Source organism: Lycium barbarum, chromosome 7 (assembly GCF_019175385.1).
Source record: "Lycium barbarum isolate Lr01 chromosome 7, ASM1917538v2, whole genome shotgun sequence".
Taxonomy (NCBI): Eukaryota; Viridiplantae; Streptophyta; class Magnoliopsida; order Solanales; family Solanaceae; genus Lycium; species Lycium barbarum.
In genome coordinates, this window is record NC_083343.1 from 130,760,984 (window position 1) to 130,784,238 (window position 23,255).

At 33.4% G+C, this 23,255-nt stretch overlaps 1 protein-coding gene across 1 annotated transcript; it reads right to left on the reverse strand.

The window, feature by feature from the left end:
* Positions 1-12,137: 12,137 nt before the first annotated feature.
* On the reverse strand, positions 12,138-21,685 carry LOC132604429 (kinesin-like protein KIN-12B). The gene is made up of 17 exons (XM_060317926.1): positions 21,428-21,685; positions 20,896-21,094; positions 19,559-19,696; positions 18,962-19,045; positions 18,707-18,832; positions 18,559-18,618; positions 18,418-18,471; positions 18,223-18,315; positions 17,397-17,492; positions 17,054-17,199; positions 16,151-16,300; positions 15,926-16,055; positions 14,662-15,822; positions 14,474-14,572; positions 14,244-14,396; positions 13,364-14,164; positions 12,138-12,607 (listed from the first exon to the last, which is right to left on the reverse strand). The coding sequence occupies exons 1-17, from the start codon at positions 21,562-21,564 to the stop codon at positions 12,335-12,337; spliced, it is 3,900 nt and encodes a 1,299-aa protein (XP_060173909.1). The 5' UTR covers positions 21,565-21,685; the 3' UTR covers positions 12,138-12,334.
* Between the last annotated feature and the right edge of the window lie 1,570 nt (positions 21,686-23,255).

The following is a 23,255-nucleotide window of genomic DNA, read 5'->3' on the forward strand; positions in this document are numbered from 1 at the left end:
TTGTTATTTTTAAGTGTTGGTTTTAGTTGCATGATGGAATAGAGAAAAATAAAGAGTAAAGACTTCATGTCTTTCACTATTCATAGTCTTTATGGTAAACTTCTTATCATCTTCTTGTTTCATGTCATAAAATTTTATTTTATTTTTCATTAAGAAATTAAAGAGTGGAACAGAGAAGAAGGGCTGAATGAGCAATGTCTGAAAAATGACAAAATTAATGCCTTGCTAAAGGGTAAAATAAAAAATTTAACCTTCAGCATTATGCATCTTACCTTTTCCACCATTAAAGAGTGAAATCAAACAAGTTTTTTAAAAATAAAAAAGGTAGGAATGAAAGAATTTCCCTGCATGAGAAATATCCTGTTTCACTATCCTTTCACTCGTCTCTATTATTAAAGGGAAAAAAAAAGGAAAACCCCAGGAGAAATCCCTTTAAAGCTTCGCAATTCCAGAAAACTAGGGAGAAAATTAGGGTGTATTTGGTATGATGGAAAAAGTTTTCCTATTTTTTCTAGTTTGGTTGCACTAAATGTCTTGGCAAATTTTTTTCTACGAAAAATATTTTCCTTAAAAATAAAACAGAATACAATTTTCGAATTCAATAAAAACACACCAACGCGTCCCAATTCCACCCCCACCTACCCCTCCATGCCACCCTTACCCCTAGCATGCCAACCCCACCCCCTACGTCCCCCAAATTTTCTATTTCAAATATTTTATTTTACTTTTATAAAAAAAAATGAATAAAAAATTCTTACCCTCGCCCAGCCCACCCCCATCTTCTCCGAATTTTGTATTTTATATATTTTATTTTACTTTTATAAATAAGAAATGGAAAAAAAAATCTTACCACCACCCCCAACCATACCCCCGGCCACCCTACCCCACTTAGCTCCCCTGTCTAACCTAACCACTAGAAGTTGCACTCCATATTAAAATATTCTTAGTATTTTGCCTTTGAATATATGGGAAAGTTTGTATCATCGTCCTTTTTCTCATCAATTTTCTTACCCTAACTTTTTCCACCATTTGTAAGAAATTAAAGAGTGGAAAGATGGAAGAAAACAAATGAAAAGGGAATTAAAAGGAAATTGGGGAGAGAATTAAAGCAAGAATTTGTCACCCGGTCTTTTATGTCGTTGCAAATATAAGTTTCTTTGATATTTTACCCTTTTATTTTTTGTCTCTTCTCTAACTCTTTAACTTCACCGAGAACATTAGAGGTCTACAATTTTAATACCTTGAATTTCTTATTTTGGGTTAACTATGAAGTTAATTATTAATTATTATTAAAATCATTCGAGTGTTGATTATAAAATCCCTTGCTCTTTGGAGGTGTGCTCAACGTCGAAGAACAGGTACTAGGTGTCTGAACGAGACTATAAGCTAGTATAAAAGCAAATTTCTTTATCTCTTATTTATGATAAACTTCTTATCATCTTCCTATTTCAAGTCACAAAATTGTACTTTTTTGGTGTCTTATCTATATATCTATTACAAAGTTAGGCATATATAAGGCAATGTGTTACCTCTCCATGTCCTAGAAATCCATTTATCTTTTTTTCCCTTTTTTTGAATTTTTCATCATTTTAAAAACTAATAATGTGTTGTATATTAGATAATCCAAAAATCAGTCTCTTAATTCTCTTGATTACACATTTTTAATTCTCTTAATTACACATTTTCCTCCCCTATTTAGTAGCAGTACTTAAAATTGAAGTTGATGAACCTAAGGAAGATCGAGGGTCAGTAAAATAATGGTTAAAATTTGAGGGGCACACTAACGTATATCAATAATTAAATAATAAATTAAAGAAAGAGGAAGACAAGTGGTGTCGTTGTCTTCATGTGACTGACTCACTTTCGATATCTTTTATTTCTACTGATGATTGATCTTCTCTTACTAATTGATTTGGCTTAATATCTAGATGGACCCTTAAACTTGATATGTTTTGTAAGATAGGCATATAAACTTACAAGGTGACCAGATAGACACTTAAACTTACTCAAAGTGTATTTTTCAAGTTTTCCAGTTGTTTTGAAAACAAAAACTATATTTTTCAAACACTCACAATTTTCATGGCCAAACAAGCCCTAAATATATCACAAAATATTTTTTTAAAAATGCAAAAATAAGGCAAACGCATATACATGAGACTATAAATGTGCACTTAAACTAATAAATACTCGCTAATCGCAATTTTGCAGCTTTCAATTAACTCGGTTTTTTTTTTACACTTGAATAATTAAAAAACAATAACTTTAACCAATAAAAATCCTTAAAAAAAGAAATTTCAAATTAAGAAAACTGTAAAGCCGAGAAGAAAATCCTTAAAAAAAGAAATTTCTTAATTTGAAATTTCTTTTTTTAAGGATTTTTATTGGTTAAAGTTATTGTTTTTTATTTATTCAAGTGTAAAAAACAATCCGAGTTAATTGAAAGCTGCAAAATTGCGATTAACGAGTATTTATTAGTTTAAGTGCACATTTATAGTCTCATGTATATGCGTTTGCCTTATTTTTGCATTTTAAAAAAAATATTTTGTGATATATTTAGGGCTTGTTTGACCATGAAAATTGTGAGTGTTTGAAAAATATAGTTTTTATTTTCAAAACAACTGGAAAACTTGAAAAATACACTTTGAGTAAGTTTAAGTGTCTATCTGGTCACCTTGTAAGTTTATATGCCTATCTTACAAAACATGCCAAGTTTAAGGGTCCATCTAGGTATTATGATTTTACGCTGATTTGCTTGTTAGTATAGTTCTTTTTTTTGCTTCAAATCCCTATTCATGTTTAAGTAATATGGATTTTTTTGTTGATTTTTATTTTCGTCAAGTAGAAGTCCTGCGATAGCAACAAGCATTTGTTAAATAATAAAATCTATTATCTCAGTGAGTTTAGTCATGTTATGTACCTACTGTTTTATCAAGTATGTGAATTTTTTATTTAGAACTGTAAAGTAAAATTCTGAATATTTTCTGATTAAAAACTCTGTAACAATTAAACATACTATATACTCATATGAAATGATACCATATTTAATTAGTCAAGGTGAAAACAAAAGAAAGTATGATCGTTGTTGTAAGGGCCAATCTCCTTTAGAAAGCTTAAGAAGAGGAAAGTAGAAGAGAAATAACTATTCACATCAATTTTATTTATATAAATTCAAATTTAGACATCTCTGAGAAAGTATCTCAGTTAGCTTCATTGTTGTACTTGTGTCAAAACAACTAATAGACTAAATTATGAATATCATATGCAGAGGATATAAAGAGATGAATGAATTTTTCTCCTTCATCTTTCTACTTTTTTTTTTTTTTGAAATCAGAAATGGTGTAAGAGAACGGAAAAAACATAAAAATTAGGTGAACGCAATTTTTTGTTATTTTTCTTTTTGAATATCAGAAAAACATCACTTTATATATATATATATATATATATATATATATATATATATATATATATATATATATATATATAACGAGGTCTTTTATAACCGCGCGAAGCGCAGATAAATTCACTAGTTAAAGAATAAAGTAATAAAAAGTGAAACAGAGAAGAAGGGGTGAATGAACAATGTGTGAAAAAGAAGAAAATTCAAAAAATTAATGCCTTATTAAAAAATACAGTAATAAAGAGTGAAAATTTAACCTTTTATCTTCAACATTGCTAGCCATTTGACAATGCAACTAATGGGCAACATCGTATCATTTTCTTTCTTGTCAGCAATAATGTCGTACCTTACTCCACTATTTTTGAGAAAGAGTGGAATCGAAAAAGTAAAGTAAAAAGGAACAAATGAAAGGTTTTCCTTTAAAGCTTCGCAATTCCAGGAAATTGGGGAGAGAACCCGTATGCCTTTGCGTGTCTGGTCTTTCATTTTTGTTTTATTTTATTGTGAAAAATAAATGTTTAATTTTTATATAGAGATAATGGTCAAAAATACATTCTAAGCATCACTATTTTTTTTGTGAGTTTTCTATCTGAACTTTCAGGTGTTTATGTTTCTTACCTGAACCATCACCAACTATTTATCAAAATACACCTCCACTAGTAGCTAGTGGGGCTGGAAACTCGCAAAAAAACTATACATCAGGAGTGTTTTTGATCATTATCTCTTATTTTCTAAAAAAAAAAATCAACTAATTTCTTTAATTATCCACGTGAAATGTCATTTGCATCATTTATAAAAAATAAAAAATAAAAAAAAGAGTGTACACCACGCCCTATCAGAAATTAAGCCATTGGTCAAAAGGGAAGAAAAGCTAAAGTGGGAAAAGACGAAGGAAACAAATGAAAAGGGAATCAAAGTAAAGTAAAAGGAAGGAAAGAAAGACACTCTGGTGGAGTTGAGGAAGCTAAAGTGATATTTCTAATATTATATATCCTTTCATATTGTAGATACCTTAAGTCTTTAGTCTTAGACGTAGATATATGGGTTCGTAGTGGGTTATATACATGTATATATATAGCAACAAAAAAAATGGGTTAAGCAATCATTGGTTTCCATAATTTGAAGTATTGTTTAAGAACGAAAATTAGAAGAAAATTGCAAATATACAATTATATTGCATATGAAACTTACCAATTGTTTATCTCTCTTTTCTCAATTGTTATCTTTAAGTGTTGGTTTTAGCTGTATGATGGAATAGAGAATAATGAAGAGTAAAGACTTTACCTTTTTCACTATTCATAGTCTTTATGGTAACTTCTTATCATCTTCCTATTTCTTGTCATAAAATTATACTTTTTTCAGTAAGAAATTAAAGAGTCAAACAGAGAAGAAGAGTTAAATGAGCAGTGTGAGAAAAAGAACAAAATTGATCCCTTGCTAAAGAGTAAAGTAAAAAATTTAACCTTTTTCTTCAGCATTATGCAACTTATCTTTTCCACCATTAAAGAGTGGAATAAAAAACGTTTTTTTTTTAAAAAAAAAAAAAAAGAAGAAGAAGGAAGGAATGAAAGAATTTCCCTCCATTAGGAATATCCTGTTTCGTTATCCTTTCACTCGTTTCTATTATTAAAGAAAAGAAAAGAAAAAACCCTGGGGAAATCCCTTTAAAGCTTGACAATTCCAGGAAATTGGGGAGAAAATTAGGTTGTGTTTGGTATAATGAAAAAAAAAAATATTTTTTCTTGTTTGGTTGCACTAAATATCTTGGCAAATATTTTTCTAAGGAAAATATTTTCCTTAAAAATAAGACGAAAAATAGTTTTCAAATTCAATAAAAACACACCAAAGTATCCCAATTCCACCCCCACCTACTCCCTCCACGCCACCTTTACCCCTACCCCCACCTACCCCCTCCATGTCACCCCACCCCCTCAACCTCCCCCAAATTTTCTATTTCAAATATTTTATTTTACTTTTATAAAAAAATATAAAAAATGACTAAAAAATTCTTACCCTCCCCCAACCCACCTCCCCCTTTTCTTTGAATTTTGTATTTCATATATTTTATTTTACTTTTATAAATAAGAAATAGAAAAAAAAATTCTTACCCCCACCCCAAAACCATAACCCCCGACCATCCTACCCCACTTAACTCCCCTGCCTACCCTTACCATCGAAAGTTGCACTCCATATTAAAATAATTATAGTATTTTGCCTTTGAAGATGTGGGAAACTTTGTATCATCTTCCTTTTTGTCATCAACATCGTACCTGTTGCTCCCAAACACACACGCAAGTATACATGGTCGTACAAGTAATATAGGATTTAAAGTTCAGATATCGTACCCATAGGGTCTTATGAATAACTATTTACTAAATTAAACGATACTAATTATCTACACAAGAAGTAAAATCCCAAGATTATATTTATAAACTAACTAAAAATAAAAGAAAATAAATAATGAACTTCAACCAAGAAATAGTAATTTTTTATCGGAGAAGAAATAAATCTAGGGCTATCATCACTAACAATCCAGTTGAGTCTTCAAATCATTCTACCTATGAGTTACTAGTTGACGTGTTAATTGTAACTTTATGATATTCTCTGGAACTACTCACAAGCCTGTAGATGCTACTATAACGCCTATATCTCTATGGTCGCCAGAAATAACAAGTAACAAGAACGCATTTATTTCTCTGTAACTAACTAAGTAGGGCTAAACAGTATATCTCTATCTTCAGTAGCGAAAGATTAAATCGAACAAACTCTATTTATTCTTATTACGTACGTGAATTCCCTTTCTCAAGTCCAATTCACGCACCACAAATAGTGTTCAATTAGTGATTAAGTAATCAAATAATTAAGCACAAGAATAAATAAGCAACCCAAAAATATGGAAATTTAATAGATAGAAACGATAATCAAACTTCAACTTTCATGTTTGTGTCAAAGCCCTAAAACTAAAGAATTTAGCTCCACATAGACATGGAGGAAAAACAACAAATCATCCGAATAAAAGTGTCAAAAAAATAAGTATTACAGAGAAGACGAAGATAAAACCCTGTAACTACGCCCTCCACGGCGGCTCCAAGCGCTCTTTAGGTCCAAAGTTCTGAACTAAGGGTTTCAAGTTATCCAAAGTTCTGTCAAAACCGTGTAGAATATGTATTTATAGAGTATTAAAAGGCCCGGGCTTTAAAAAATCAAATCCAACTCGGATCAAGAAACAACCGAAAATAAGCTTGGCTCAGGGGCGACGCACCAAGGCAAATTTCCAGTGAACATTTTTTGCTGCCAGGTACGTTCTCCTTCTGTTTCAATTGTTTCTTTTGCTCCCTTCCTTCTTTTGCTGCCAGGTACGTTCTTCCCTCTTTTCCTTCTTTCTTCTTCCACATTTTATTATATTTTGCTCCAAATCTCATCATATTTACATCGCTTTATTTCTACATAGTAAAAATATAGTATTAAACACAAAGCAATATAATTTATACTCAAAAGACAATTAAAAATGTTAAAATACGAGGCAACTAATAGCTAAAATATATGCATTTTTAGGGCGAACATCAGTACCCTAACTTTTTCCACCATTTGTAAGACATTAAAGAGTGGAAAGATGGAAGAAACAAATGAAAAGGGAATAAAAGGAAATTGGGGAGAGAATTAGAGCAAGAATTTGTCATCGGGTCTTTTATATATGTAGTTGCAAATATAAGTTTCTTTGATATGTTACACTTTTATTTTTTGTTTCTTCTCTCACTCTTTAAATTCACCGAGAACATTAGAGGTCTACAATTTTAATACCTTGAATTTCTTATTTTGGGTTAAATATGAAGTTCATTATTAATTATTATTAAAATCATTCGAGTGTTGATTATAAAATCCCCCACTCTTCGGAGGTGTGCTCAACGTCGAAGAACATATACTAGGTGTCTGAACGACTTGTTTAGACTATAAGCTAGTACAAAAGCAAACTTCTTTATCTCTTATTTATGATAAACTTCTCATCATCTTTCTATTTCAAGTCACAAAATTGTACTTTTTTCAATATTGGTGTCTTATCTATATATCTATTATAAAGCTACGTATATATAAGGTGATGTGACACCTCTTTATGTCTTAGAAACTTATTTATCTTTTTTCTTTTTCTTTTTTTGAATTTTTCGTCATTTTAAAAATAAATAATGTGTTGTATATTAGATAATTCAAAAATCATTCTCTCAATTCTCTTGATTACACCTCTTAATTCTCTTAATTACACATTTTCCTTCCCTATTTAGTATCAGTACTTAAGAACCTAAGGATGATCGAGGGTCAGTAAAATAATGCTTAAAATTTGAGAGGCACACTAACGTACATCAATAATCAATAATTAAATAATAAATTAAAGAAAGAGGAAGACAGGTGGTGTCGTTGTCTTCATGTGACTGACTCACTTTCGATATCTTTTATTTCTACTGATGATTGATCTTCTCTTACTAATTGATTTTATGCCGTTTTGCTTATAATTATACTTCTTACCATATTGCTATTTTTTCTCTTCTCCCAGTTGATACACTTGCAGATGTTTGTGATGTGCTATTGACGGAATTGTTTTTTTCTATTTTGCTTCAAATCCCGATTCATGTTTAAGTAATATGGAATTGTTGATGATTTTTATTTTCGTCAAGTAAAAGTCCTGCCATAGCAATAAGCATTTGCTAACTAATAAAATCTATTATTTCATTGAGTTTAGTCATCTTATGTACCAATTGTTTTACCAAGTATATGAATTTTTAATTTAGGACTGTAAAGTAAAATTCTGAATATTTTCTGATTAAAAACTGCGTAACAATTGAACATACTATATACTCATATGAAATGATACCATATTTAATTAGTTAAGGTGAAAACAAAAGGAAGTATGGGCCAATCTCCTTTAGAAAAGCTTAAGAAGAGGAAAGTAGAAGAGAAATAATTATTCACATCAATTTTATTTATATAAATTCAAATTTAGACATATCTGAGAAAGTATCTCAGTTAGCTTCATTGTTGTACTTGTGTCAAAACAACTAATAGACTAAATAATGAATATCATATGCGGAGGATATAAAGAATTGAATGAGTTTTTCTCCCTTTTATCTTTCTGCTTTCTTTTTTTGAAATTAGACATGGTGTCAGAGAACGGAAAGAACGTAAATTCACTAGTTAAAGAGTAAAGTAATAAAGAGTGAAACAAAGAAGAAGGGGTGAATGAACAGTGTATGAACAAGGAGAAAATTAAAAAAATTGATGCCTTATTAAAAGAATACAATAATAAAGAGTGAAAATTTAACATTTTATCTTCAGCATTGCTAGCCATTTGCCAATGCAACTTATGGGCAACTTCGTATCATCTTCTTTCTTGTCATCAATAATGTCGTACCTTACTCCACCATTTTTGAAAAATTAAAGAGTGGAATCGAAAAAGTAAAGTAAAAAGGAACAAATGAAAGGTTTTCCTTTAAAGCTTCGCAATTCCACGAAATTGGGGAGAGAACCCCTGTACCTTTGTGTGTCTGATCTTTGATTTTTGTTTTATTTTATTGCGAAAATAAATGTTTTAAATTTTTATATAGAGATAATGGTCAAAAACACATCCGAAGCATCACTTTTTTTGTGAGTTTTCTATCTGAACTTTCAGCTGTTTATGTTTCCTACCTAAACCATCACTAACGATTTATCAAAATACACCTCGACTAGTATCTAGTGGGGCTGAAAACTCGCAAAAATATTATACTTCAGCTGTGTTTTTGGCCATTATCTCTGATTTTCTAAAAGAAAATTCAATTAGTTTTGTTAATTATCCACGTGGAATGTCATTTACATCATTTAAAAAAAAGTGTACACCTCGCACTATCAGTAACTAGCCGAGTTGTGTTTTGATACATAGTTGGTTGATAGTTCAAGTAGTAGATGCAAACACCTAATAGTTCAGGTAGGAAACTCACAAAAAAAAAATGATACTTCAGATGTTTTTTTTACTATTATCTCTTTCATATACATATTGTAGTTTTTTAATTTTGAAAGCTTGAAATTCTTATTTAAGATGAAGATACGAAGTTAATAGTTGACTAGTTAAAATCGGGGGCGGATCCACCCTTTAGGGTGGGGTGACATGGCACTCCCCCTAGATTGATAAATTTTTCATATACCTATGTTGCAATTTGCTTAAACCAAATTAAATATTTGATCCTGCCACTCCCAGTCACAAATTAGACAAAGGTGTCATGGCTGGTAGACACAAGTTTGAATCTATCTTGAATATTTTCCGACTCCCGTTTCTCTTTGTGCTTTTTAGTTCATTTGTACCAGTCATTTCCCTTTTCGGCTCTCCCAATTTTCTATTTTTTTTTTATTTATATTTTCTTTCCTTTATTCTATTATTTTATCTGTGATCTTTAGCGAGAACACACAAAATAGAAACTACAAAATCCCTTAAATTAAGCATTTGTCTAAATCTCAAATCTGTGAGTATTTAAATCGAAAAACTTCGGTCTCAATGAGAATTTTGGATTGAGATCAAAAGTCAATCTTTTAATAATTTCTTCCTTTGATTACTCCCTCTGTCTATGTTTACTTGTCTATATTTGACCTGGGACACTCTTAATAAGCAATAAATAAAATGAGAAATGAATTTCAGTACTTAATAATAAGGGTAAAATATGTATAAAATGATAAATTATCAAACTATACAACTTACATGTAAAAGTAGAAATCTATTTTAGTATAGTGGATAAATAAAAATGGACGGAGGGAGTGTATTATAAATATTCGAGCTTTTCTATAATTGTTAAATTCAATTTAAATCACTTTACTACTTAAATTGTGATGGAAATTTCGTAAACATTGCTTAGAAAAAGCATGAAATTTATGATTTATTTTTGAGAACTTGTAGTTATCTAATTTTACATTAACTTATGGGGTGTAATTTACCTATTGAAGAGTTTTTCTATTATTTTTCTTATTTTGATTGGTGTAATTCCCTTATTGAAGATGTTATTTTACTTGTGCAAGTTCATTTTTTAATATACATAAAAGATATAAGTTCCTTGGTGAAAATGTTGATTTTACTTCTGTTTGTTCATGGGTGTGATTCCTCATTTAAAATGCTATTTATATTCATTTCTTGATTTTGAGATGCAATTTTCATATTTGCAAATAAAAACAAGGTACGTTAGGTTGATCCAAATAAACTCAAAAGAATTAGACCCGACCCAAATGCACGTTCTTAACAAGATGTACATTAAAAATAATTATAGCACTCGTCACCTTCAAATCTGAGAACCTACCTGGCATCTTTTCTATCTTTATAATTGAGTGAAAAAGAAGTGTCTCTGCAGAAAAGAACAAAAGGGTCCAAAAAAAATAATTAGACGTCAAAGAAGACAATCCCACAAGCTACTTGTCTTATGGTCTCTCCATAACATGACTAAAATATCAGCAAGGTTGGAAAAGTTCAGCTTTTACTATATTAACTGTCAATTCTTGGTGTTAAGATCAGCAATTGAGAAGGCGGACATGAAATTTCCATTAATGGAGCTCGAAATTAAGAAGAAGAAAGAAGAATGCAATAATGGAAAATGAGAACTTTAGAGAGAGAATTTGTGAAATGCGAACATTTCATTTCTTAGAATCAAAAGTTATGTGCAATTACCAAATCTAGAAAATATCTTCCTAGCTAAGATGAGTAACCAACTAATCCAACTACCTTGACTCAACCAACTTAACTATGACTATCTAACAAACTTTGACTCACTAATTACAAGAGTGCCAGTAGTAATAAACTAAAACAACTAATATAAGATAAATACAATTACACATAATCTCAATACATAAATGAGTGTAACTTGTGTACGATGACAGTTGATCAAGTCATCTAATAGACAATTACAATAACTATCCATAATACGTGAAATAGTAACATGAAAAATAAGGCATGTAATCTTTTACGGCAAGTTAAATTGCACTGACAATGTATAAAACTCATTACAGTGCACAGTGGCGGATTCAGAGTGTAACTTACGGGTTTACGAGGATCCAGCAGCTTTTGCCCAAACCTTGTATAAGTATTAAAATATTCATTAAATGTTTAAAGATATTTGACTGTAAACTCAATAATTATTGTATATTAACTCGAAATTATTGTAGGAATCAATAACCTTAAATTCTGAATCCGCCTCTGAATAAGCATTGTTTCCAGACATGTACTAGTTTTAGCCGCTTGAAGATTGTCCCCAATCCACTTGACATCCAAACCAAGCAAATAAATGATCTAAGATAGTATAACATCAATGTTCATTCTTGGGATCTTTCCACAATTCCTTACTTGTCTCTACTGCACTATGTCCCACCCGATCCAAATATTGCATTCAGTCAAATTTAAAAAATAAAATAAAAAAAAGGAACGTTATCATCAGATGGTATCTTCTTTCCACAGCTACATCAACATATGGCTCTTAAGCTTGTGCAAATTATGGCCTCAACAAAAATATTTACAGGACATTTTGTGATCCAATCTAAAAGAAACACTGAAAAGTTGTTTTTATTCTTGATTTTATAGATAAGGCATACATATTATTCACTTTAGTCGACACGCCATGTGTGGACACAAAGTACGAATCCTCCAAATACAGTGTGAACAAATTGTTTGAAATTGAAAGCAAAGAGCGTGTGCTTTACACGGACACTCAAGAGAAGGCTTAACTGAGGGAAAAGAATAGAAAAAAAATCATTTACTTCATACCTCTGAAGAAATGAGGGTAAATGGATACAACAGCTTGATAGATTCAAGTTGTTATTTGCACAATTGGTTTAAACAATAACTATCGTTGTATTTGAAGAAAATGCAACAGCTTTTCAAATTATATATGACACTATTATGAATACATACAACAACAATCTATAACAAGTTTCCCCATTCTATACGTTGCACCTGTCATAACCGGAGAACCAAGACGGTTCTCCAAATTTTGGTTGGTCCTCCTCTTTGGTGCTGTAGAATGGTGCGAATTCTTCTCTCCAACGCTCATCACCTGTCTCGGGATTATCATATATGGGTTCTGTTTTATCTTTAGGTAGACGGGGCTCTTCCAGTAAATGGTTCACACTGTTCATCTCCTCATGTTTATTCTTCAATTTTTCAATCTGTCTATATGCCTCAGTAGCTTCTTGCTCGGCGTGAATGGCTCGTTTCTGCATATTTCCAAAACTCGTTAGGGAATCTTAGAAAGAAGTATGTTACAAGCAAAAGTAACCAGCAACACAAAGACAAAATAGGAAAAAATAATATATTTTGAGAGCACATATATAACAGCAAGGTCATACTTCCTAGTTAAGTCATATTGCTCCAGAGAGTTCATTTAGATATCGGAGATGCTTCTTTGTTTCTAGAGAGTAGGAGGAACCTTAATCTATATGTGTAAACTTACAGTGTATATGCAATGGTCGCCCTTAGAATATTAGTGGAATTTCTTTTACCATGTAAAAGATGTTGATCATTCGAGCGTGCAGCATCTCTAACAACCAGTATTACATCCATTTTCCCAGTAACTTTTCAACTAAAGCATTGCCTCGAACTTCTTTTTTATTATCAAGTCCGTCAGTTAAACACTGAATAGCTGAATAGTCATTGTTCAGAATCTCATGCTAAACCAACGAAAAAATAACAAAAAACGGAGAGAGAGATAGGAGACAGAGTGTGGATTTAGAAGAGGGCTGCTGCGAAGAGATGTAAAGGAAGTGTTCGCCGATGCTACTTGTGTCTAGCTGACTATAAGACTGCAATATCAACAATATATGTACTGATAGAAAAAAGGGCAGCCCGGTGCACTAAGCTCCCGCTATGCGCGGGGTCCGGGAAAGGGCCGGACCACAAGGGTCTATTGTATGCAGCCTTATATGTACTGATAGAATAAATAATAAAAAGAAAACAATGGATTCAAAACTCACCTCTGCAGCTGCAATATCTTCTTCTGCTTCTTTAAGCCGTGCAAGCAATTCACCAGCTGCTTGTACAGCTTCAGCAGTATCCCTGAGTTGGTTCTGAAGCTCCTTGTTTTCATCCCTAAAATAGTGCCGTTCCTTTTCCCTCTCCACTCTCAGAGCTGAAATTTCCGCAGCAAGAGCATTTATGAATTTAGATTCAGCACCTCTCACTCCTGCTTTTGTGGCTGCTTTTTTAACATCCTCTATACCAACTTGGACCTTCCTGTGCCGTGCAAGCAGTTGAATATGTCTTTCTTCAAGTTCAGCATACTGTTCAATCATTCGTGCATGGCCCTGCATTGCCCTCTGCATTGCTTCTTTCAGCTCTTCCGAGCATTTCTTTTCCAAATCTAGTTCTTGTTTTCGTTTTTCAGACAAGGTGCGGGTACTTTGTAGGTCTAACCTCAACTCTTCTACGAGAGAAATCCACTTACTCTCTGTTTCAGTCCACTGAATTCTCTCCCTTTCAAATCTTTGTTCAGAACTCTCCTCATTTGGCTCTTCAATTGTGGATAAAGTTGGAGGCACACTGGGCTCACATGGATAAGTTAATTGTAGAAGAGAATTTCCTTTCCTGGATGACTTTGGTGAAGAGTCCAGATAAAACTGTAGCTGGCTCCTCAAATCCTGAATCTCCTCCAGCAACACATCCCTCTCACCTAAGTCAAAGAAGTTACGATATCGCTCCAGCTCCTCTTGAACTCTTCTTAGTGCAAGTCTGTCACTTAGAACCTCAGGATGATTCTCATACTTTGCCTTCAGAAGCTGCAAGCAAATGACAAATGCAACATGTTTAGGGGAAACAAAAATATCTCAGAAGATAAATTTAAGGTCAGATGCATGCCTTGTGCTCATGAATCAGTGCCAAAAACTCATCCTCCATGAACTCCTCCTTTGGTAAAATTCCATCCATATAACTCTCAAGGCGAATGATCTTATCGTCACGTGTTTGGCTAATTATAGCATTGCATTCTCGTTCATGTTTATATTGCTGGATCTGCCATTGGTTGCAAAGCAGGTCAAAGAGATGAGGAAATAATGAAAATTGGCAGGTTTTGAACAAATGATACATACCAAACGGTTGAGTTGAGTGATTTCAGAAGTTTGCTTGGAACATATATCTTCAAGTGCCATCTCTCTCCGTATAGCTCCAGCCAAGACCTTTTCTACTGCCTGTAAAGAGTTAAGATGATTGCACATGCATAAGAATCATGTAAGACTAAGAGAACCAAAATTTCCATTTTAAAATGCTTCAAACGTACTTTAGGTACTTGAATCTGTAAGTTCTCACAGGACTGTGATCCAGTTTCAGATACCAACTGTAATCCACTAACAGGTACCAACTGCAAATTTGAACCATCATCAGCATCTTTAAGCTCTTGCAGCGAATTTCTTGCCTTACATTTACTGCACAAAAACATTGAACCTCCTTCAAATGATTCATCATCTTTTGTAACAGTTTGAACTCCAACATCTACTTTAGCAACTGGTATAATTGCACTAATATCAGCCTGCTTGCAAGAAAATCTGACAGAGGAGCGCCTCAAAGATGTACTTTGTCGATGAGTAATAATTTCAAGTCCCCGCTGAAGACTAGCCGCCAAATGTTCAGTTGAAGTGAAACAGCTTTTGTTTCTTTGATTTGTTAGAGAATTTAAACAAATACTGTTTGTAGGCTTTATGAAGGATAAGTCCGGGGTATCCAATTTATCTCCAAGATCCTTCTTTGAAGCACTCAGCATTGAAGTCCCAAGACTTTTCCTACTGCTATTAGCTCTTGGTGAAACACTTGGAGTGGGGGAGTCTAAAATAGGCGACACATCACATTGAACAATACTGAGGTTAGTGCAGGCTGTATTTCCCTCCAAGCTTTTAGAAGAGTTCTCTGGAGTTCGTTCAGAATATTTTTCTGAGGGTGAGTCCTCTACTACTTCCAGTTGTCCTTGATTCAGCATATCGCTGGCAGAAGACAGAAGATACTCACCTTCAGTTGGCTCCATAGAAGAATCATTACGTGGCTTTTTGAAATCCTGCAGTCCAGTACCATCAGCAGTACTGGTTGCATGCTTGACAACTGTTTCGGATACCTCTTCCTCCATGGTAACATCTGTATCCTCGGAGCCTTGCTCGGGGTTGCCTCCATACTCCTTTTCGCCGTGCTGTACTGCAGAATCACGTAGCGGAGAACCTTTTGAAAAAGTCCTCCGCAGGATCCCAAGCATACTATTCTCTTTACTGCCTCCGGACAAGAGACCTAATAGTTCGGCTTCATCAACAATTTCCATTTCTGTATCACCGTCGTCATCAACGGGTAGGTTCATTGGATGGTTAAGGCTGAACTTTAATAGATTTAAGCTTCTACGGACACTCCACCCTGCCTGATCTGCTTGATATCCATTTGCCTTCATTCTTAGCAATTCCTCCTGTTCAGAGTAAAGGGAAAGGCATTAAACCAATTGTCATAATTGAGAGATGCACCTTAATTAAGGTGCATCAATCACTCACAGGTAAAGCAACAGAGTTTACCCTTAGCTGACGTATAACTTCTCTCAAGACATTTACATCATCTTGCATTTCCTCATTGATTACCGCCTTATTCTTGATTGCTTTGGCACGCTGTGCAAATCTCAGGGTACTCAAAGTTTCGCTCTTACAACTGTATTATTGAAAAGAACGAGAGCTCTAAATTCAATGGAGATAAACATGAGTGTAGAACAAAAATTGCATTGAAAAGTAGGGTTGTGAATCTACCTTTGGGATGGAGAAACGGCGCAGATCATTGCAAGTTTTGCATTCCCACCAAGAGATTCCTGTAACAAAAATGTCAACTTGGAATCTCTGTAGGGGATGTGCCTATGCTTGCCCGTTTGAGAAACTTCTGCAAGAATGTTTATTAAGTTCCTGTAAATTTCAAATAATAGTGTGATCAGCAGCATATACAATAATTCTAACTTATAGAGAAGAAGATGATCCTATGTCCCTGAAAGGTATGTAACCCCCACAATAAAGGCAAGCACTAGGGTAGGGGTAAGGTCTGCGTACACTCTACCCTCCCAAGACCCCACTTTGTGGGATTTCACTGGGTATGTTGTTGTTGTTGTTGTAATATATTCTGAGAGACCTTTATAAATTTAATAAGTTGGATCTTAGATGTCCAACATTCACTCCTATATAATATTGCAAGTCTCATAACTGCTCTACAAGACTTGCCTTGCGCTTTGTTTAGTGTGACCCAATCGTGTAACACTTTGTACCATTCATAGCTATCCTATTATGTATTCACAACTTTATCTATTAAGAGATACTCCTGAAAGACTGGGCCTAGATATCTAAACTGTCAGTACTTACACCTAAAAGATAAATATGAGCATATAAGAGATAAGAGAAGAATATTGATTACTTGATATGGTCCTGACAATACGGGTATTAACAGTTCCTGGGTATCAGTTAAGGAAAGTGAAAAAATCCTGTTTCATCTTAGGGTGGACTCAATTTCGTTCTTATTCAACCAATTGGTTATGGGGAAATATACAATTCCTAATCACATATATGAACAATGAGCTTTTTCTATGAAGATCAACAATGAGCTGTAACCTTCTTCAGAGCTAAACCAAGAATAATTCTTCTCTCAAAATGATAAAGAAAAAAATATACCCCAACTGTGAAAGCGACTTGTTGATGTTCCCTGCTTCCTTCAGGCGTTCACCAGCTGCACCAGTTAGCTTTTGCCTTTCTGATCCAGCAAGATCAACAAGATTTATTCTACTCCTCTTTAGGTGGCTTATACCATCTGCCATGCTCTGAAATTAAAGGTTTAAAACAGACCAAATAACAGAAATTTTTCAGATCTCAATAACAACCAAATAATTTATTATGCTAGCAAGTCGTCTACACACTTGGAGCGTGAGAACAGCATAAGAACGGATAACAGACAATTGTTAGCTTGGCATTTGAAAGAATTCAGATTATTGTTAGAAAGGACATAAGATCGTATCACCTTGCATCGTGATTCAACAACACAGGTGAATACACTGTGAGAACGTGAACTCTCAGCATTTACACTCGTAGCACCAGTTCTCCGGTTTGACACTCCCTGTAATATTTTCATTGAGCACTATAAGCTTTTCTGAGTATACCAGTCCATTTTATCGTAAAAACTCCAGAATTCCGAGTAAAAGAATTACAAAACATCTCCTAACGATAACTTTTGACACTGATCTAAGATCAACTTGCTAAACAATAGACTCTATTTGAGGAATGGATATAAACTGACACCTAAAGATTATCTTCCAATTAAGTACCAGCCAAATTCCAAATACAACACAAATCAAATTTTGTGTATGGGAAAGAGTGCAGCAGAGACCCCAGTAATAAAATTCTTTTGATAAGTACCTCAGTGATAAAATTCAATAAAAAACAAACATAAGCTGCAGCATGATCTAGAAAGGAAGGCATTAGCTTTACGACACTAAAACTTCTATCCTTACATCTCTCAGAAAATCAAAATAGTGAGCAAATCAGAGAAATTCCAAGTTTGGTCCCTTACCAAAACTGAAAATTAAGATTAAACTTCCTAGTCAAATGTTTTGATATTGCAGCTAATGCGTAAGTGTAGAACTTTATCACTTATGTTACTGCACATTCTGCACCTAAGCAAGTTTTTGTTTATTATCCATTTCAATAGTTGTATAAGTGATTTATCTGCTGCACATATTCTCAGGCTAACTGTTTTCCTTTACTAATCTATGCTATCTGGCAAACCTATTCATGTCTGCATTACTCAATGTCTAACAGTTGAATAAAAAGATAGAAGCAGTCTGAACCTTCATCAAAAGCTTCGTCACATCCTTCATGGAAGACACACATTCCTCAGTCAAATTTTCCACATAAACACCTGTTTTGACATCTTCCCTGATCTGGAAAGAGAAGCCCGAATTGAAAATCCTTTAACAAATAGATAGAACTAAAGATACAGATAATGCAAAAAACACTCTTCTATGTTGTATTTCCTTTTTTACCTGGAGGTTTTTTTGACTAGAATCCAACAGATCAGTGATTTGTTCATTGTATATCTGTACATCATTAATGTTTAAGATTTAGACAACTGCAAGTATAGACTTTGTTTTACATTAAAAACGACCAGGTACAGTCAAATTAACCTCAAGAAAAGAACATCGACACTGATACATGAGCTGTTTGTCAGCATGCTTGATTTGTTCCTGAAAAGAAAATGCATATATTACGGAATTGCCTTTTATACTACATATCAAATCCAGGAAACATAGGATCAAAGAGACAACATTTCACCTCCTCAATACGTTCAAAAAGCCTCTGAAAAACACGTGGGGCTAAGCCCTGCTGATCATTGGTCAAGTTTTCTTCCAACAAGGCGTTGGCTGGTCCCCAAATTGTATATGTCTTCCCACTACCAGTCTGATCAATTCAATTTCCAACTCATATTAAGTATTATTAGAAAGTGACATGTCAAACACAAGAAAGAACATTTGAAGTTGTGCAGGCATATTTAACATATAGCATGAGGATGTAGTATGCTAACATTACCTGCCCATAAGCAAATACTGAGCTATTAAACCCAGCAAGACAATTCTCAACAACAGGAGCTCCCACATGCTGGAATATATCAACCTTGAAGAGCAATAAGAAAGAAGAGTCAAGCGTCTGTCACTTTCATTATTCTTTTTGTGGTATACTTGTTATATCGAAGCAAAGAACAACAACAAGGAAGACTCAAGCATAAACCAGGGTGTCAGGGGTTCGAATCCCTCCTCGCCCACAACCGGCCCAAAAGGGAAGTACCTTTCCCTCTGGGGGTAGGAAAATCATGATCGGGATAGCGAACAAAAAGCTATGGAACTTGGGTGTGGGTCTTTTGTCGAAATGGAATGGCTTTTCTTTTTATCTTTTTATTTATCGTGAATGGGGGAATATTACACATAGTATGCCCGATTGGCGTATTGTTTTGTTTTACGCCCCGTAACTCTTCCAAAGGGTCATAACGCAAAACATAAAAAGAGTATTATATGTTCTGAAAATAAGAGAATAGGACAATACAAAGGATAAAAAAATTATTTGACTAAAATATACTGAATAAAGCTATCTCTCCTACAAGCATAGGTAACAAGTTATTATTTTTTTTACCTGTGTTGATTGGGTATCTGCAATAGAATCAAATGTAAAAGTATGTCCAGCTATTGACAAAGAATCAGTAGAGGCCTTCTGGACAACAACTTCCCCTTCTTCCTCATCCTTGGTTAGCGGCCTCATCCTCACTATGACCTGATTTAGAAGAGAAAAGTTGCAGGAATCAATATGGGATATACCAGTACTAGGCACTTAGACAATGCCTGTTTGAACCAATCAAACAGAAGGTAGTATAAGCCAGAGTGACAGACAAAAGAAAATGGATCAAATACAATTGGAATAAACAGCTAGACACTATGGATAACAGGAAACCAAGTCACTCTCAGCATTTTAAAAGGTTAAAACAAATGAATATAAACATATGTTCCTATAAATGAAAACCATTATTAAGATTGAGAGGAATAGAGATCCAGCTATATTATTGTCTTTCACAATTTATTAACTTGAGAAAAACCAATTTTTCTAGTTTACTTGTGCTTCCACAGGTTCACCCAGCAGTCAAACTAACGAAGACATAAAAGACAGGTGATCTCTTCCACCAAGTGGCGGAACTAGGATTTTTACTAAGGGGTGTCAAAATATAAAACAGTAAATATACGACGAAATTAAGGTGGTTCAACACATAGTATGTATACATAAAAAAGTTGTTTTTACGTATTTACACAGTGTACTTTTTCGGCGAAGGGGTGTCAACCGACACCCCTTGGATACATGTGGCTCCGCCACTGCCTAGTGGTCAGGTACGACCTTCCGAGCAATCGGTACTACCACTGCTAACAAATAGCAGAAATATCACTGAAAAAAACAACAGATATTTATCTTAATCTCCAAGGAACAAAAAAAAAACAAGTAGAAACAAAAAGAAAAATACCGTGCAGATGTAGTCATAAAATCCAGCACGGATATAGAGAATTCATATAATCGACCCGAGCTAATTTGAAATTGATGCATAATTAATTGATTGAGTTATCAGCTCTTAAAGCAAATCACAATTATGGAATTCCGAAATTACCACGAAATAAACAACAGCAACTACCACACTTCAATCGTAAACAAGTTGGAGTTGGCTATACGACTCCTCCATATTACAATTCAGCACTACTTGGACCAGTTCCATTCGAAAATATAACGAACAAATTTTAGTGTAATTTCCCCAAAAAAATTCCGCAAAAGCCCAACATAAATCATTCTATATCTTCACAAAAGAAACAACATCAACTACCACATATAGGAATCCTCCATTTTACATTTCAGCTCTACTTGTACCCTTCCATTTCCATTCAAATTCGACAAAACAACGAGCAAATCTAATATAATTTCCGCGAAATTTTTACCTTAACTCCAGAGTCATTAGATCCAGCAACTGCATTTTCACCACCAATGGTTTCCAAATTAAGCTTCCGTTTCAAATGATTAGAATTAGGCGGTCGAGGAGGTAACGGACTTTTCATCTTCAATCCAACGGCTGGTGATGAGCTCAGATCTAACGGATGATATGGTGGAGGAGCATTCTCTTTACATGATTTATTCTTCCTGTTAATTAAAACAAATAACAGAACAAACAGAGAATAAGATGAACTGTTGTTTTACTACTAAGGACCTGTTTGGCCATGAGAATTTCACTTTTTTCCAGATTTTTTTTTTTTTCACTTTATTTGAAAATTAACATTTGGCCATGAAAATTCCAAATACAACTTGAATTTGTATCTCGAATTTGGAAAACACCTAAATCCCTGTTTTCACTTTCAGTACATTCAAACAGGCAAATATTTTTTGCAAATAAAAGTGAAAAATATTTTGATTTCTATGGCCAAATGCCTAATAATTTATTCAAAATTAATCACATAAATATGTGATCTGTTTTACCTGTTACTGCTACTGGTAGGGTTGGTAGGCGAATTTGATGGTTTTTGTTTCAAAGAGCTAGGGTTTGGAGATGATGGCGGCATTGGATCGTGATTTTCACGTAAGATAGGGTTTCTTTGTTGCATATAATGCTTCATTTTTGAGTAAAAATGGTGAAGAAAAGGGGGGTTAGGGTTTTGAACTTTTGAGAGAGATAAAGTATCCGTTGAGTATTTGATGAGATTTTGAATTGAAATGAGAGGGAAATGTGAAGGGTAAAGTCACAGGAGAGAGAGAGAGAGAGTGGGGTAGTGATTTGTCTTTCTTCACGGTAGTAACATGAGTAGTACGTACATGTATACCTATATCATCATCCGTATTTCATAATAGTACTCGTATCATATTTGTGCTCGTATTCATATTCATGCCCTTACTCGTATTTATATACATAGTCTTATCACATTCATATTCATAGTATATACATAGTCATTTACATAACATACCCGACCTCATAAGATCGGTGTTTCATATACATAGCATACCCGACCTCATATGATCGGTGTTCCATACATACTTGAACATGAAAAATCTTTACACTTTTTCAAAAATTATTGTTTAGCCATGAAAAATTTGATTTTCACTTTTTTCGCAATCAAAACAAGTATATTTCAACAACTATTTGCAAAAATTATGGCAAACACAACTCCAACTCCAAAATTTCAGACAAAAAACAAAAAAGTGAAAAAGTTTTTGATTTCTATGGCTAAACATCTATTAAGTGTTGCTTTAGTTCATGTCATGTTCGTTTAAAAAAAAATGCTAAGGTACCATTTACTATGTTATCCCTATTATTAGATGTTTTTTTAGAATCGAGAGAAGAAGTAGTTCTTTAATATATGGGGGTATAGTTGGAAATAATTAGTCCCTCCATTATAAAAAGATTATTTTAGTTTGACTTGGCATAGAGGGTAAGAAATAAAGGAAGACCTTTGAAATTCGTGTTCCAAAATAAGTCTGAGATATTTGTGTGGTTGCAATTCATCTCATAAAGTTAAATTATTTTTAAATATAGAAATATATCAATCTTTTTTTTGACAAACTAATAAGGAAAATAAGATAATCATTTTAGGACAGAGGGAGTATTATTTTTGTCTCGAATTCTTAAAGCGACACTTAGTTTGGGACAGAGGGAGCAATTCATTAGAGGAAGGATGTACTCCGTATTAGATTATAAGTTGTTAAGGTTACTAAAAATATTTGTCATTTTACAAAATCATTATGATCCCATTTTACTCTTAGTATTAAGTATTCTTAATTAATATTGATTAGAATGTAATTTACTGGCGAGAGATAATAGTAATATAGTAAAAATACACCTTTTATTTATGGACGAATGGATTAAATTTTTTTTCATATCGGTGTTTACACCAAATTAATAAATGCATGACGTATATTTGAATATATATATATATATATATATATATATATATATATATATATATATATATATTCACTTTATTGTGTCACTTAATTATAGTAATTTGAATTGATTTGGTATAAATAATTGATGCACGTAAATATCTATCAAGAAAGAATTGCGTCTATCTAGTTCTTCCTCCCCGATTTGACGTGGGACATAGCTTTCTGTATATTTTTGATCTCCTGACTCAGCTAACATGGACCCAAACGAGACAAGATACTCCAGTATTATTCTATTATGGACTCACCTAACTTAAATTCAAAAAACTAGCTCTTAATTAGGTTCAAGATTCATTTTTCTTTAAACATTGGGATAGGATCGTGATGATAACTAGCATGAGAGGCATTTGACTTGACAAGTATATTTAGC